We start from the raw sequence: 15,830 nt of genomic DNA on the forward strand, positions 1-15,830 counted from the left end.
GTTTGAATACAGTATAAACTTGGTTACAAAAAAAAACAAAAACAAGAGGCTTGGGAGCAGAGGGAACAAACAGCAAGACATCATCTCACCTTTATTTTCTTTTTAATTTTAGGGAGGCTCTCCTGTGGGCTTAGCGTCTAAGCCTTTTCAGATCCTTTACGGACACACGGATGAGATACTGAGTGTGGGCATCAGCACTGAACTCGACATGGCAGTGTCGGGGTCAAGGGTAAGATTGCACCTTGAAGAAACAATGTTTCTCTATAAATTGAGTAACAGTGTTTATATTTGAAAAGTTGTTTATGGAAATAGAACTTTTTTTTTTTTTTTTTTTTTTTCGAGACAGGGTTTCTCTGTGTAGCTTTGCGCCTTTCCTGGAACTCGCTTTGTAGCCCAGGCTGGCCTCGAACTCACAGAGATCCGCCTGGCTCTGCCTCCCGAGTGCTGGGATTAAAGGCGTGCGCCACCACCGCCCGGCGGAAATAGAACTTTTTAATATTTATTGTACGCATTGTTAAAGTAGAGTAATACAGAAAGAATAAACGTAAAAGAGGCTGTGTTGTATTTGGGGATCTTACTGGCTTACTAGTTAAGGAAGATGGCACTCTACAAGATACAATACAACTTACAATTCCAAGATTAGGGTGTTACCTAAAGCATGTAAGTCTTTTCTGGGATAATGAGTTCCTCAGTTTCTTTCCCACATTTCTTTATCCAGCCACTTTGCCCTTTCTTTTTTGTTTTGTGTTTTTCATTCTCTGACATTTCCTGTGTGTAGGACGGCACTGTGATTATACATACCATTCAGAAAGGTCAGTACATGAGGACGTTACGACCACCCTGTGAGAGTTCTCTGTTCCTGACCATTCCCGGTTTGGCCATATCTTGGGAAGGACACATTGTCATCTATTCCAGCTTGGAAGAAAAGTCCTCCCTCAAGGTATGTAGCACTTCTTTGCAGTAGGTGCAGGCCATCACTCATGTCTCCCTCTCCCCGCCACTGCAGAGACAGCTTGAGTAAGGAAATTCCTGTGGTGTAATTGTTCTTTCTCACTGTTAGATAAACTTCTGCTACAGTCTCGTCCTCATATTTTATTTTATTTTATTTCAGAGATTTCTTTTGGCCTAATATTATATATGGTTTCAAACGTAATATCTTATAGCTAAGGATCTAACTTGGTTGGTAGACTGCTTGCCTTGCAAGCCTGGAGCCCTAAGTTAAACCCCCAACCCCACGTACATAGCAATTTAAAAGCATTTTTTTAAAAATATATTTTAGTTTTTCAAGACAAGTTTTCTCTGTGTAGCCCTGGCTGTCCTGGAACTCACTCTGTAGACCAGGCTGGACTCAAACTTAGAGATCTGCCTGCCTCTGCCTCCTGGGTGCTGGAATGAAAGGTGTACGCCACCACCGCCCAGCAAAAAACCTAATTTTTGATATGAGGAATGTCATGAGCTTTAAGTAGCAGTGATAGCCAGCATAAGTTCTTTTGTGGGTAAGTCAGTGTAGAAATAAACTTGAACTCTATATATTCATTTCCTTTTAGTAATAAAGCTTTTAAGTATCAGGAGCATCTTTTTTAGGAATGTGGAATATTTTTGGACTGGAGAATATTTTAACTCTTAGTTGTTTCCATGGCAATGTGACGAAGTCAATCTGATATTGTCTGTATCCTTTTTCTTTAAATACAGCCATGTTTTTATTCCAAAAATCTTACTAATTATGTTAGTTTTAACTGACAATTTAAAAAACTCAGCTTTTATTCAAAATCCTTAAAGTTTCCTAATTCTTTATAGGATAAGAACATGTTACATGTGTTTTCTGTAAATGGAAGGTATCTGGGGTCTCAAGTCCTGAATGAGCAAATATCAGACATGTGCATAATTGGAGAACATGTTATCACTGGCAGCTTACAAGGGTTCCTGTCTGTAAGAGAGCTTCACGGGTAAGAAATTAAAATGTTCAAACTGTCTGAAGAAGAGGTAGCAGTAGGGGCTGGGAAGGTGGTTCAGTGGTGACAGTGCTTGCTCTGTAATATGAAGATGTGGGTTCTAATTCCCAGAGCGCGCACACACACACACACACACACACACAAAGCACAGTCATAATGTGAGCAGCTTACAGTTTCAGAGGTTCAGTCCATTATCATCATGGCGGGGAGCATGGCAGTGTGCTGGCAGACATGGTGCTGGAAAAGTAGCTGAGAGTCCTACATCTTGCAGGCAACAAGAAGTTGACTGAGATACTGGGTGGTGTCCTGAGCATAGGAAACCTCAAAGCCCGTCCCCCACAGTGACACATTTCCTCCAACAAGGCCATACCCATTCCAGGAAAGCCACATCTCCTAGTAGCGCCACTCCCTGTGAGATTATGGGGGCCAATTACATTCAAACTACCACAGTGATCTTGTCTCATGAAAGATGGAAGGTGAGAACAGACACCTGATGTTGTCCTCTGAACTCCATGTGGGCACCAGGCATGCACACACTTGCAAGTCACACACACAAAAGAGGCAGCAGTGTTCTGAGCATGCTGGAATACACCTGTAATACCAGCATTTGGGACTCATTACCTATTCAATGATATCTTTCCTTTTTTAAATCATCCTCGTTTTAAGAGTCTTCTAACAAGAAGACTTGCAAATTAAAAAAACCAGTGGACTCTTAGTTCATATATATATACACTTATACATTGGATTCTCTACTTTCTAATCATTAAATAACCACAGGCATTTATTATAATAGACTATCAGACAAAACAAACAGACCTGTTTTATTAACCTCAAAGATTCACACACATGCACTTTCTTTTGGGTCTTTTTACTCACCTTTCACTTATCAGTTGACATGATAAAAGCATTTAATGAAAGCTTATATTCTCAGTATTGTGGTGTTTAAATATAACAATTGACCTTGAAGGATTGAAGACTCTTTAGAAGTTGCCAGTCAAGGTGTCACATTCAGGAGGATTGTGCGTTCAAAGTCAGCCTAGCCTGCATAGCAAGACCCTATCTCAAACAACAACAAAAAAGGAAGTAATGTATACCGAAGACTAAGAATTGCTAGGATCTGCATAATCAGAGGAGACTTGTTGAAGCGTTAATAGGATTTGAAGTGGAGATGAACTTAGGGAAATTATGAGAAATTGAACTACAGTTGGGGATATGGTAGTGTATGCCTATAAATCTGACATCTGTGAAGTTGGGATGCAGAACTAGATAATGAAGTTACCTTCCGTGTATAACCTGTGCATCCATCCTCTATGCATATAACTATGTCTGGTTTTTTATCTCTTCTAGTTTGAATCTCAGCGTCACTCCATTAGCCATGCGATTACCTATCCACTGTGTTTCTGTAACCAAAGAGTACAGCCACATTCTTGTAGGCTTAGAAGATGGCAAATTGATTGTAGTCGGTGTTGGCAAGCCAGCCGAGGTAAAATTCAGCATCATGGATTCCTCCTTACTATTGTGGGCTCCTTTGGTCCTTTATTCTAGCTGATTCAGAAGTCTCCATTATGGATAGACTGAAACATAATTTTGACTTTTCAGGAAGAGCTAAAGTATAAAGTTGTTAATCAGTATTGTTCATACTATGATAAAATTGAAAGCATGATTGTGTATTGGTATCACTGTGTGAATAAGAAGATTATTTTACTCCAAATCAAGACTCAAGAGTACTGTGCAGATTTGAGGCATAAAAGCTCTTATAGAAAATAAAATACAGGTTCTAACAGTAAGACTAATTTGATTTAATAAATACCAAGCATGACTATATAAAGGCATCGTTTTTTATCTAGAACTACAAATATCTTGTATCCACATCCTTATTCTTAGTGAGTTTATTATAGTAATAAATTTTCTTGGTTAATAGTCTTTCATAGATTTGTTCCTCAGAAAACCTAATGGCTGTACTCCAGGTAACTTAGTGCTTCTCCCAGAAAACTTACTATAGAATTAAATTAGTCATTGCATGTTTTTTTAGACACTCTTAGCTTTTTCTGAGAAATGTAATATGGTATCTGTAGGTGTTTCTTCAAGAGAAGAAGTTAGTTGGATGTGGTAGTGCATACTGGTAATCCCAGTGCTTGGGAGACATGCAGGAGAATCACCACAATTTGGGGGCCAGACTGGTCTACATAGTAAGTTCTAGGCAAGCCAGGCCTGTATAGCAGGGTCACTCTGAAAACAACCCCAGGAAAAGGCTGGAGAGATGACACAGCAGCCCAGCATTGCTGCTCTGCGGGAAGCAGGGGCTCAGTTTCAAGCACTCATAGCACCTCACAACCATCTGTCACTCCAGCTCTAAGGAAACCCACACCCCTTCTGACCGTCACAGGCACCAGACATGCATGTGGTGCACATGCAGGCAAGATACTCATTTACATAAAATAAATATTTAAAAAGAGAGTGAAAACATTTAAACATGTTTCCATTCAACATTGAGTTTAATTTTATTTTCCTGAATTGCACCCATCTTTCTCCTGCTAGTGTGATAATTACATAAAATTCTGCTCACACTTTACTCTTTGAGTACACACCTGTAATCCCTGCTAGTTGGGAGGCTAAGGCCGAAGAATCACAAGTTAAAGGTCTGCGTGCCTACAGGGTGAGCTCAGGGTCAGGCCCAGCAACCAGTGAGACTTTATGTCAGAAAGTGCGAAGATGGCTTGGATATAGCTCCGTGCTCGAGTCTTTGCCTAACAAGAGGAGGCCTTGAGTTCAGTCTCTTGTACTGCAGTAAATAAGTGGCTTTCGTTATTAATTAAGGATCTTTTAACATGTTAGTGATTTTGCTACCAAAACCTGTTCTGCACTTTACAAACTCAGTGTCATATATATTGATTTTATGTATCCTAGTTTTTCCTCAACATCTATTCATTTCTCTGTATTACCTTGAACAGATGCGTTCGGGTCAGCTTTCTCGAAAACTGTGGGGATCTAGCAAGCGGCTCAGCCAGATTTCAGCTGGAGAAACCGAATATAATACTCAAGATCTGAAGTGATTGTTATTTCCACCTTGTGTGATGGAGGCCGGAGCTTCATGTACTGCTTTGTAACTTTAGCTACATCTCTCTACTCTCTGAAAGTCTGAAGTGTTTTATCCAAAAATAATTAAGGATCACCACAGTTTGATACCTGTGAAGGTGTAGGTGGAGCTGGACTTTATGGCACATGCCTGTAATGCTAACATTTGAGAGGCTGAGGCAGGTGGATCTTAAGTTCAAGGACAGCCTGGGCTACATAGCAAGGCTTATCCCAAAAATTCAATAAATACAGCATAAAAATAAAGTTGTAGATTGTACGAAAGCTGTTTTAAAAGTTTCATCAACAATGAATCAAGTTTTGTTAAGCAGTAGTAAAATTGAATTGAGAAAATGTATTTGATTCCATTTGGTAACCCATTCCTAAATCATTCAATCCATTTTTAAAAACAGACTTCTAATATTATATATTTAGATTGAATTCCCTTAATCTAAGTAGCAAAATTTAAGACATTTCCAATAAAGTAGTATAGATAATGGAGAGTTGAGAGATGTGGCTTTTCATGTATTCTTTAGATAATCATTTTACTGTTTACTTGCCATGGTGTTAAAGACATAACCTTTTGGGCATTTGTTGTACAATTGAGTTTTCAAAAGTTGCAAGTCTGCACAATTGGATTAAATATAAATATTGAAATAATACATTAGTTTATTTCCCTACCCCTACTATTTAATATATTACTAATAAAAATATTTAATTGCATTATTATCCTTAAGTAACAGAAATTGAACAGGAAAAAAAAACTAGAGATAATTTTTACAAGTGTATTTCATTAATAGTTTATTTAAGCAAAAATGCTAATTGTGGCTGTGGCCAGCCAGTCCTTTGAGTAACATCTGCAGCACAGTTGACATCTGTGAAATTCGCTATTTTGTAAATTTGTCTTTGTTACGCAAAAACTGTGCTCTCTTTGTAGTTAATCACTTTTACCCTGACGATCATGAGTTGTCGGTAATGTTCTAAAGGTCCTGAAAGATGGGGTGGGACTTCATGATCCAGAGTAGTGATGTAGGTATAGTAAACTGTCTACTGCTTATCATAGACCCTCGTCAGGATGAGAGCCATTGTGTTAGATATTGTTAAATAGTGCTTTATATTAATGTTTGAAGTAAAAAAGCTGACTGATTTAATTTGGAATTCTAAGTAATTGTTATTTGTTTTTGCAAAATTGACTTCTGAGTTAGGTCAGAGAAGTTTTACAGTTACCAGTATTGGTAATCTGAGATTCCACAGGCTTTGGGAGGATTTGTGAATCTCTGAAGTTGTACAGAAATTTGTATGTTGAGGCTATTTTCAGGAAAGACTATTGCATGGCTTCCTTAAATTGATCTATGGGCAACAACAAATGACTTTACAATGGTAGCCTTTCAGAATTACATTCTTTTCTATTCTGCTGCTCAGACATTTCCTTATACCTAACTGTCTTTTCAGTTGAATCCTGAAGAAATTTTGATTTTCCATTTTTCTTTCTCCTGTTGACCACAGTATCCAGTGGTCTTTTTTCTCTATACTCCCATAAATAAGTTTTAAAAAATTTAGATGTAAAAGATTATGTTTAGGAAAATTTTCCAATATTTTGATTTCTTGTGGGTCAGGATTAGTAAAACACTGCAAAATCACTTTCTGTTTAATCAGTTAAAATTATCTGATTCAGGACAAAGTAGCTGCGTTTTAGACAAATAACACTAAAATCAACTGGTACAAAGGTAGAATTTGTGTAAATATATTTCCTTTTTGAAAGACTTCAAGAATTTGTTGGAAGTCTCACAAGTCAGTAGAGAGGATTATGGTATATGAAACATCTCTTCCTTTTGTTTCCCCACCCCACACTCAGGTGCTACAGCCATGGTGCCGTCGGGGCCATCTATTCTCCATAAACATTTTAAGGGAGTTCAAGTCAGAACCAACATGATTGGGTGATTTTTTTTTTCTTGGTTTTTGGGCTTTTTGAGACAGGTTTGCTCTGGGTAGTCTTGGCTGTCCTGGAACTCACCCTGTAGATCAGACTGGCCTCAAACTCACAAAGATCCTCCTGCCTCTACTGGGATTAAAGGTGTGCAACACCACTGCCGGGCAGTGATTCGTTTTCAGTGCATAGTAGAACGCTTGCCTACATTGTTCGAGAGCCTGGGTTTACTTCCTAGCATGGGCAAGAGAGGCAGAGAAAATACACAGATGCTAACTGACTCTAAATCAAGACTTGGTAAGGGTTTCTTTTTGGCAGTTTATCCACAAATTCCTTGTTTTTGAAACCACTTAATACTGGATTTAGAGATTATTTTATTTATTTAAGAATCACAAAAACTTTGATAATCTTAGAAAAGCAATCCTAAATATATGGTGTTTGACTGTGCTACTTTTTAGTGGGAAACTGAACAAGCATTATTTCTTTTATAACATAAATATGAAGCTTTATTCAGTTTCATAGAGGTCTGGCCCAGACAAGTGTTAGATGTTAAAAGGAGACTTATTCCTGATAATTGTTTTCAGATTTAGAATATTCTTGAAGAATGAACTTTTTGTTTTGTTTTGTTGTTTTTTGTTTGTTTTTCAAGACAGGTTTCTCTGTATAGCTCTGGCTGTCCAGGAACTCACTCTGTAGACCAGGCTGGCCTCGAACTCAGAGATCTGCCTCACTCTGCCTCCTGAGTGCTGAGATTAAAAGTGTGCACCACCACCACCCAGCCAAGAATGAACTTTTGTGTTAATTAAAATAAGCAAATCTAGTGGAACTATTATCTGGTAGTATATTCCTCATGTAAACAGTAGATCCATGAAATTAAAAGTCGCTAGATAATGTCACTGGGAAGATAAACTTTTACAGAGTGGAGTGTAGATGTTATCCATAGAGATTTCTATAGTGTATAGTGGAAGAAATTATTAGAATGGATTGATAGCTGGATATTTTAGTTAATGAGTATAAAAATCTCAAGTTGGCTACTGTTGGTGTCAATTCATCTTTTCAGAACTTTTCATCTGCTTTTGTTTCTTGAAAGTGGTGACCATGAATATTAAAATCTCAGCATCCTGGTAATGAGAGATTTATACTAAGATAATGTTCTTAACTTTGGAAAGTGAGGTCAGAAGTTATTTTGCTGATGTTGCTGGTGGTGATGGTGCATGTGTTTATGTGTGTACATATGTATACAATCACTATATGTAATCAAGAGAATAAAACAATGTAATATATAACTCCCCCCAGTCAGTATTCTGTTATTACTTAGGTAAAGTTGAAGAACAGGAAGTCAGGGAACTGCAGAAATAAAGATGAGCATTAAGTCTTTGTAGCCAGTGTTGCCTGTCAAGGAAGTTTCTATCACTTTCCTTAAGTCACAGTGCATCCCGCTGTGGGAGAAGAGTGTCTGCAGTCAGAGCTGGTCTCTTTCCTTGTGATGTGTGTGGGTTATTCTTCACAGAGCTGACACTGAAATGCTGTATTCTCCCAAAGGAGTAAGCATGCCCACAGAATTAGAATTTAGACGTGAAAACTGACTCTTAATTCGTCTTCTTTATATTCCTTTTCAAACATGCTAAGAAAGTGAAATTGAGTGTCAATTTTTGTTTAGTGGTGATAGAGGCATGGCATTTGTCTGTAAGTACAACATTATTTTTACTAAAGATATCTCTAAGGAAAGCTTTTCATTGAATTTTAAGAGGTTAGTTCCTTTAAAATATTTGTTTGTAAAATAAATAGCATCATCTTTGCCTCCTTTCCAATAAAAACATGTGAGTAGGCCAGCCTGGTCTACAGAGCTAGTTCCAGGACAGCCAGAGCTGTTACACAAAGAAACCCTATCTTGAAAAACCAAAAAAAACAAAGAAACAAAACCATGTGAGTCCTTTTACTGAATTGAGTATGAACAAGGTTTTAAATGCATAATACCATGTGTCTGGGATGTGTGTGTCTAAAGGTGTTCTCACTTCTCACATTGCTAAACCCATTTTCTTAACCCCATCTTTGCTGTGTTTGAGTGGTATGTACAAGACGAAATGTATTATTTTTACTTGTTATTTTCATTTGTCATCTAGACCCAAACCTTGATGTAAGTGTTCTATCTCTATCAAACTATTGTTTCCCAATAACTGAGCATTCTAAACATCTTTACCATTGGCAGCATGTACTCATTCTCAGTACTTTTCCTAGTGTGTGTGTGTGTGTGTGTGTGTGTGTGTGTGTGTGTGTGTATCATGTATGTAGAATTGGGTTTGTTTGAGATGATCCCATATAGACATTGTTCTGAAGAATTTCCTCAGAGTGCTTTTCCTGGTGGCATTAGACAACAATACAGTGTTATCAGCCTTTAATATTATTTACATATTCACATATTACTTACATAATTTAAACAAAGCATTTCCTATGCCAGTGGTTATCTCCAACCCCAGCCCAGTATGTTTATTGTCTTTGTTTCATGTGGACAGAGCCACTGTATTTCCTTTTCATTATTGAAAAGTTCATTAATCTTACCATGAACTCTCTTTAGACCTTTCATATTTGAAAATCATAATTAACATTTACTCCAATAACATTGTCTATTTGCTAATAGTAGTTCCTAATGCCTATCAGTCAATATTTCCCACACTGATAAAGATTAAATTTTTTTCCAGTGTTGGGGATTGAGCTCAGGGCCTTGTGCATGTTAGGCAAGAATAAAAAACATTAGTAATCAGTGCTAAAAGAACAACAGAATCAGATATCTTGTAGCATTAAAGTTGTATGTAGCTGAAAGTTTTCTTGTGCTTGCCGGCACCAAGGTCTACAGCCACTTATAAAATTCCTTTGTCTTGCCTGGACCTGCAACCGTTCAGACCCAAGTAAACACACAGAGACTTTTATTATTTTTAAACTATGGCCATGGCAGGCTTCTTGCTAGCTAGCTCTTATATCTATATCTATAAATCTATACTTTGCCATGTGGCTCATGGCTTATCGGTGTCTTTACATCTTGCTTCTTGTGGTGGCAGCTGGCAGTATCTCTTTGCCTCTCCTTTCTCTTCCTGTCTGTTTTGACTTCCTGCCTGCCTCTAAGCTGCCTTGCATAGGCCAAACAGCTTTATTTATCAACCAATCAGAGCAACACATATTCACAGCACACAGAAAGACATCCACAGCAGTTGTAATGAGTAGAGTTCTCCCACTATGAAAGCATTGGGTAAATTCTCCTAAATACTTTTGATGATGTGTGCAGGTATGCCTCTGTATAGGATATTCTTTATCTTTTCATAGGTTTTTAGACTTGGGCTAGGGATGTATCTTAGTGATGGAATGCTTTCATGTGAAGCCCTGGGTTTGGGGTTCTGGGTAGGCTTCTTTACCCCAGCACTGGGACAGCATAGGACCTCACACATAGGAGGAGGGTTCTACCACTGACCTCTGCACCCTCAGTTCAGAGCATGGCTCCTAATCTGAGGTTGCAGATCAGACTTGTCTGTAGGGATTAATAAATAGGCTATGCCTTGGTACTACTTGGGTTTTTCACTGGTTTTAATCCCAGGTCTCAAAAATTTTATGTATGTACATACAATGTATATAAGTGAATATGTACCTAAATTGCAGATACATTTTTATTTGTTGAAAATCATGTGACTATCTTGGAATATAGGATTTATATCTCTTCTCTTCTCTTTTGGCTGCCATGAAGTATATAATATAAAAATTATGTGGTTTTATTTATTATAAAAAACCTCATGTAAAAATGGCCACATTATCAACTGAAGTTCTTTTGGCTATCATAGTTATTCATTAGGCAGGTTTTCTTAGACTAGTATCTTTACTGACACCACACAGAATTAGATTCTAAACACACTGCAAGATTTGGATACATGAAGATAATTCTTTTAGTGTCAAATAAAAAGACACAAATTCAGTGGTATGTATCTTTCCATAATGTATAAAGCAAGATGAAAGTCACAGATTCAATATTCTTTTCTCTATGATACAGTTTTCATGTTAACCTTGAAAATACATATCTTGCATATATTAGCATAACAATAGCCAAATTTCATCATTTGAGAAATTAGGCAAAGTGGTACATGCACATGGTTCCAGTTACTCGGGAGACTGAGATGGACAGATCACCTGGGCCGGGAAGTTCAGGATCAGCCTGGACAATGTAGTAAGACTTCCATTTCAAAAATGAGTAAACAATTTTCATTAATGTTTCAAAGTTGACTGTTAAAGAAGTGCTGCTGCTGTGTGTTTCCTTCATAATGGCTTCCTAGTAACTTTCATGGAATAGTTACAACGTGAGTCACTGCTTTATAGTGCTGTGGTAAATTAGCAATGTAACATGAGACTGAGAACAGCGAGGATTTAGCTGAGATTGAAATACAAACTTTTTAAAAGAAGTCTTGCCAGGCAGTGGTGGCGACTCAGAGACAGGCAGATCTCAGTGAATTCGAGGCCAGCCTAGTCTACAGAGCGAGTTCCAGGACAGCCAGGACTGTTATATAGAGGATCCTTGTCTCAGAAAACAAAAACAAACAAAAAAAAGAAGTCTTATTCCAATTAAGATTTTATTTAAATAATAATATTCTGTTGACCTTATATTAAAATTACAGGCTCTCTGATAGTGTAGTCAAGTTGAGAATTAGGCTTTCATGTTCCTTTTTTTTTTTTTTCTTGTTTTTGTTTTTGGGACAGATTCTCACTATGTAGTCTTGGCTGGCCTGGAAGTACCTATGTCAACTAGGTTGGTCTCAAACTCAGATCCATCTGCCTCTGCCTCCCAAGTCCTGAGATTTTCAAAAATATACATAATTATTTTGCTCCTCAGAAGTAATTCTGGCAGGGAGATATCAGTAGTTTAATTTAATTGAAAATAGCTTAAACTCGTATTATATTGGAACTAAAGAATTTTTAGAAGTTTAAATGTTTTGTTAGGTAATCCCTAATGACTTGCATATAGTTTTATACTCTTTCCAAAATTATGGTATGTTACAGTGGCTTTTTTTTTTTTTTTTTTTTTTTTTTTTTTTTTTTTGGTTTTTCGAGACAGGGTTTCTCTGTGTAGCTTTGCGCCTTTCCTGGAACTCACTTGGTAGCCCAGACTGGCCTCGAACTCACAGAGATCCGCCTGGCTCTGCCTCCCGAGTGCTGGGATTAAAGGCGTGCGCCACCACCGCCCGGCGCTTTTTTTTTTTTTTTAAGACAGGGTTTCTCTATGTAGCTCTGGCTGTCCTGGAACATGCTCTGTAGACCAGGCTGGCCTTGAACTCACAGAGATCCACCTGTCTTTACCTCCAGAGTGCTGGGATTAAAGGCGTGAACTACTACCGCCAGCTTACAATGACTCATATTGCTAAAGGCCTTTTACATTTTGGACACTTTTTCTCCTATTCTGCCTTTTACTTCTCATAGACTGTGCTTCATAAACATCACCACAAGCTTTTTATATGTAGTTACTGCTACTTAAAGTCAGCTTTACATAGAAAACTTTTTAGGAAGCTGCATGACTTTCTGCCAGATTCTTTTACAGGATGAACTTCCCTTTCTCCATCAGTTTGCTTTTGTACAGTTGGAGGGAAAAAAAAATATCAAAAAGCACTCAGATCTCTGGATAGCCATTTTCTATCAAATTCATTGTTAAATTAAGACAAAATTAACAAACATTTGATGAGTTTGACAGTTTTTCTGGGACTCAGATTAATTAGAAGCATTTCAGATTTAACAAGGTGACAGTTTCTTGATATGTGAATATACACTAGTTCAGAAGAGTTAGCTGAATATTCAAAATGACTTGTTTAAAAACAAAGTACTTAGTAGCTGAGTATACTGGTACATCTGTAATCCTGATGCAGGAGTATTGCCTCAAGTTTGTGGCCTACCCTAGGCTATAGAATGAAGTCAGTCTCTGTGTATGTGTGTGTCTGTCCCCTACCGCAAAACCTTAGAAATTGTGCTGCTAGTTACTATTTAAGGAGTCGTGTATTTATCTTAAAATGTCCCCTTTCTTTTTCTCCACTGGAATTGGTTGAATGAACAAAAAGTAATAATAAGCCTCTTTATGTTGAATTATTGATTTGTAAACTGTGACTCATTGAGTTTTTGTTCAAAGGGGTTCAAAGTTGAGCAAAGCAAATTTTAGACTTTATAAGGATGTAAATAACTTTAATTAGCATTCTGATAACAAAATTACTGTTTGGTGCAATTGATTCTGCTTTCATTCTGAATTTAAATATACAAGATGTATTTGTTTTGTCATATAAATATTTTTAAGAACTTCGGTGAATGTATATGAGTTAATGTTTGATTTGTTTCTGTATAGTATGATCAAAAACAGTTGAAAGTTCCGCACTTTGTTAGTCCATTGGAAATTTATATTCTAATGTTTTTAAGAATGTACATTTATTTTGTACATAATAAATTAGCTTTGTATATGACAGTGGGTTTGAATCAAATAAAAAGATGGTATTACTTTCGTCATTTGGTTGCGGTTCATGGAGTGTGACCAGAATTTGCGGTGCCTGCTCAGTTCTTTGAGTAGATAAAGAACTGAACGCAGTAATTAGTAAACAGAAAACCAGCAACTATTTGTTTCTCAGAAGGGAATCTCCTGTGATCTGCACAAGGTGAGTATTAATGTTATTTCATCAGGCTCTGTTATTCACAAAGACTTTGATTTTAAATCATCCCAAAAACATTGTCCCAGTATTTTCTCAATAAGCAGTCATCCTAAATTTTCATGTTTTGTTAACCAGATAATGGATACAGTTTTTTTAAAGTTTCACTTTCATAGTAAAAATACTTTATGCATTAGCCTTTTAATTTTATCCACCTAACTCTTAAACCCTGGACTTTAATCCTGATGGACAGGTGTTGTGCTCTTGAGCTACACTCCCAGCCTTCCTTCGTGCATCAGCTTTGTGACGGCCGCGTGACAAATGCCTCAGCTTCACAACAGTAGTGAATGATAACTTCAGGACCGTGAGCTGGTCATAATACTACATTTTAGGGACAGTTCTTCACCAGAATTAGAAACTTTCTGCATGAATTCATCAAGAATCCTAAATTAGTGCGCAAAGCCAGGCTAATGACAAGATTAGTCAAAACTGCCTTTTTTTCAATCCATAAGACCATATCAGGCATCAGATAAATGTTTTCAAATGGTAAGAAAACTTACATTTTCTTGTCATTTAACATCACATCAGTTAACTGTAAATAGAGGCAGATCTCTGTCCTGTACACCCCCGCGGTCACTTCCCAAATTACCATACAGAGGCTTATATTAGTTATAAGTGCTTGGCTGATGGCTCAGGCTTATTACTAGCTAGCTCTTAACATCTAAATTAACACATTTCTATTCATCTATGCATCGTCACATGGCCCGTGACTTACTGGTCCTTTGGCATCTTGCTCCTTGGGCAGCTGGCTGGCTGGCATCTGCCTTGACTCCACCCTTCTTCATCTTCATCTTCAGTTTGATTGTACCACCTAACTTTATTCTGCTTCACCATTGGCCAAACGGCTTTATTATCAACCAATGAGAGCAACACGTAGTCACAGCGTACAGAAGGACCATCCCACTGCAGTTAACAAAGTCATAATTTTGTGCTTTGGGGCTTATTTCTCAAAAGATTGCAAAAAAAAAAAAAAAACCACCCAAATGATGCTGTTGCTATAACAGTGCCCCATCTTATTATTTATTTTAAAAAGAACTGAATCCTGGCAATGGTGGCGCACACCTTTAATCCCAGTACTTGGGAGGCAGAGGCAGATGGATCTCTGTGAGCTGAGGCCAGCCTGATCTACAGATCTAGTTTAAGGACAGCCAGGGCAGTTACACAGGGAAACCCTGTCTCACATTAAAAAACAAAAAACAAGAAAGCAAAACGAGAGTTGGCTCAGCAGTTAAGAATACTTTTTGCTCTTACAGAGGACCCAAGTTCAATTCCCTACACCCACATAGTGACTCACAACCATCAGTAACTCCAATCCCAAGGGGTCTGATGCCCTCTTCCAGGCATGCACATGCACTCATACACATAAAATAATAACATACGTTTTTTTCAGAAAGGTTTCTCGGAGCCTGTAGTGATACCAACCAGTACACAGGATGGTTGTTGAATCCTGGTTTAACAACGACATTGATGGGGCTGGGGAGATGACTCGGTAGGTAGAGCATGTCCGACTGGAGTTGGGATCCCCAGCACCAGAGAAGCGCCAGGTAGGCTGGCAGTGGGCCTGTGATGCCAACTCTGGGGAGTGCAGAGACAAAAGGGTCTCAGAGCAAACTGACAAGCTAGACTAGCCAAATAGGTGGACTCTGGATTCAGTTGTGAGCAACTGCCTCAGTGAATAGAGTGATTGAGGAAGGCTGCTAACATCACACACAAACACACACACACACGAACATGCAGCCTTACACACATGAATGTGTGCTCACACATACAAAATAAACATTCATTCAATCCATAAATACATAAACTAATTGGAAGAAATCCTCTTCAATATACTGTGTTTCTAATAGGATTTTATTTAATTTTTTTAGTTTTGACTTTTGTTTTTGTGTGTCACAATCTCACACTTTAGTCCAAGGTGGCCTGGAACTCACCATGTACCCATGGCTGGCTTCACTCATAGTAATCCTGCCTCAGCCTTTTGTGTGCCAGATTACTGGTGTGAACCACTATTGGCTTATTTTACTTAGGTATAATATTTATCTAATTCTATATAATTTCAGGACATTGAGTTAATAATCAATTGTGATATTTTGACCCCAAAGAAATAATTCATATTGATTTTAAATATTTTTAATTTTAAAATATTTTAAGAACTTAATTTTTTAA

The 15,830-nt window shown here is 37.7% G+C and overlaps 1 protein-coding gene across 5 annotated transcripts in view; it reads left to right on the plus strand.

Annotated features, from left to right (window-relative positions):
• Nucleotides 1-13,467, plus strand: part of Nbeal1 (neurobeachin like 1) — a 154,582-nt gene extending 141,115 nt beyond the window's left edge. For all 5 annotated transcript variants that reach the window (XM_052749579.1, XM_052749582.1, XM_052749583.1 and 2 more), the window contains 5 exons: nucleotides 113-229; nucleotides 779-940; nucleotides 1,798-1,946; nucleotides 3,300-3,435; nucleotides 4,904-13,467. In XM_052749579.1, coding sequence (XP_052605539.1) covers nucleotides 113-229; nucleotides 779-940; nucleotides 1,798-1,946; nucleotides 3,300-3,435; nucleotides 4,904-5,005 — 666 coding nt within the window. In that variant the 3' untranslated portion in view covers nucleotides 5,006-13,467. The remainder of the gene's footprint in view (nucleotides 1-112; nucleotides 230-778; nucleotides 941-1,797; nucleotides 1,947-3,299; nucleotides 3,436-4,903) is intronic.
• Nucleotides 13,468-15,830: the final 2,363 nt, after the last annotated feature.

Source organism: Peromyscus californicus, unplaced genomic scaffold (genome assembly GCF_007827085.1).
Source record: "Peromyscus californicus insignis strain IS unplaced genomic scaffold, ASM782708v3 Scaffold_21__1_contigs__length_65335640, whole genome shotgun sequence".
NCBI lineage: Eukaryota > Metazoa > Chordata > Mammalia > Rodentia > Cricetidae > Peromyscus > Peromyscus californicus.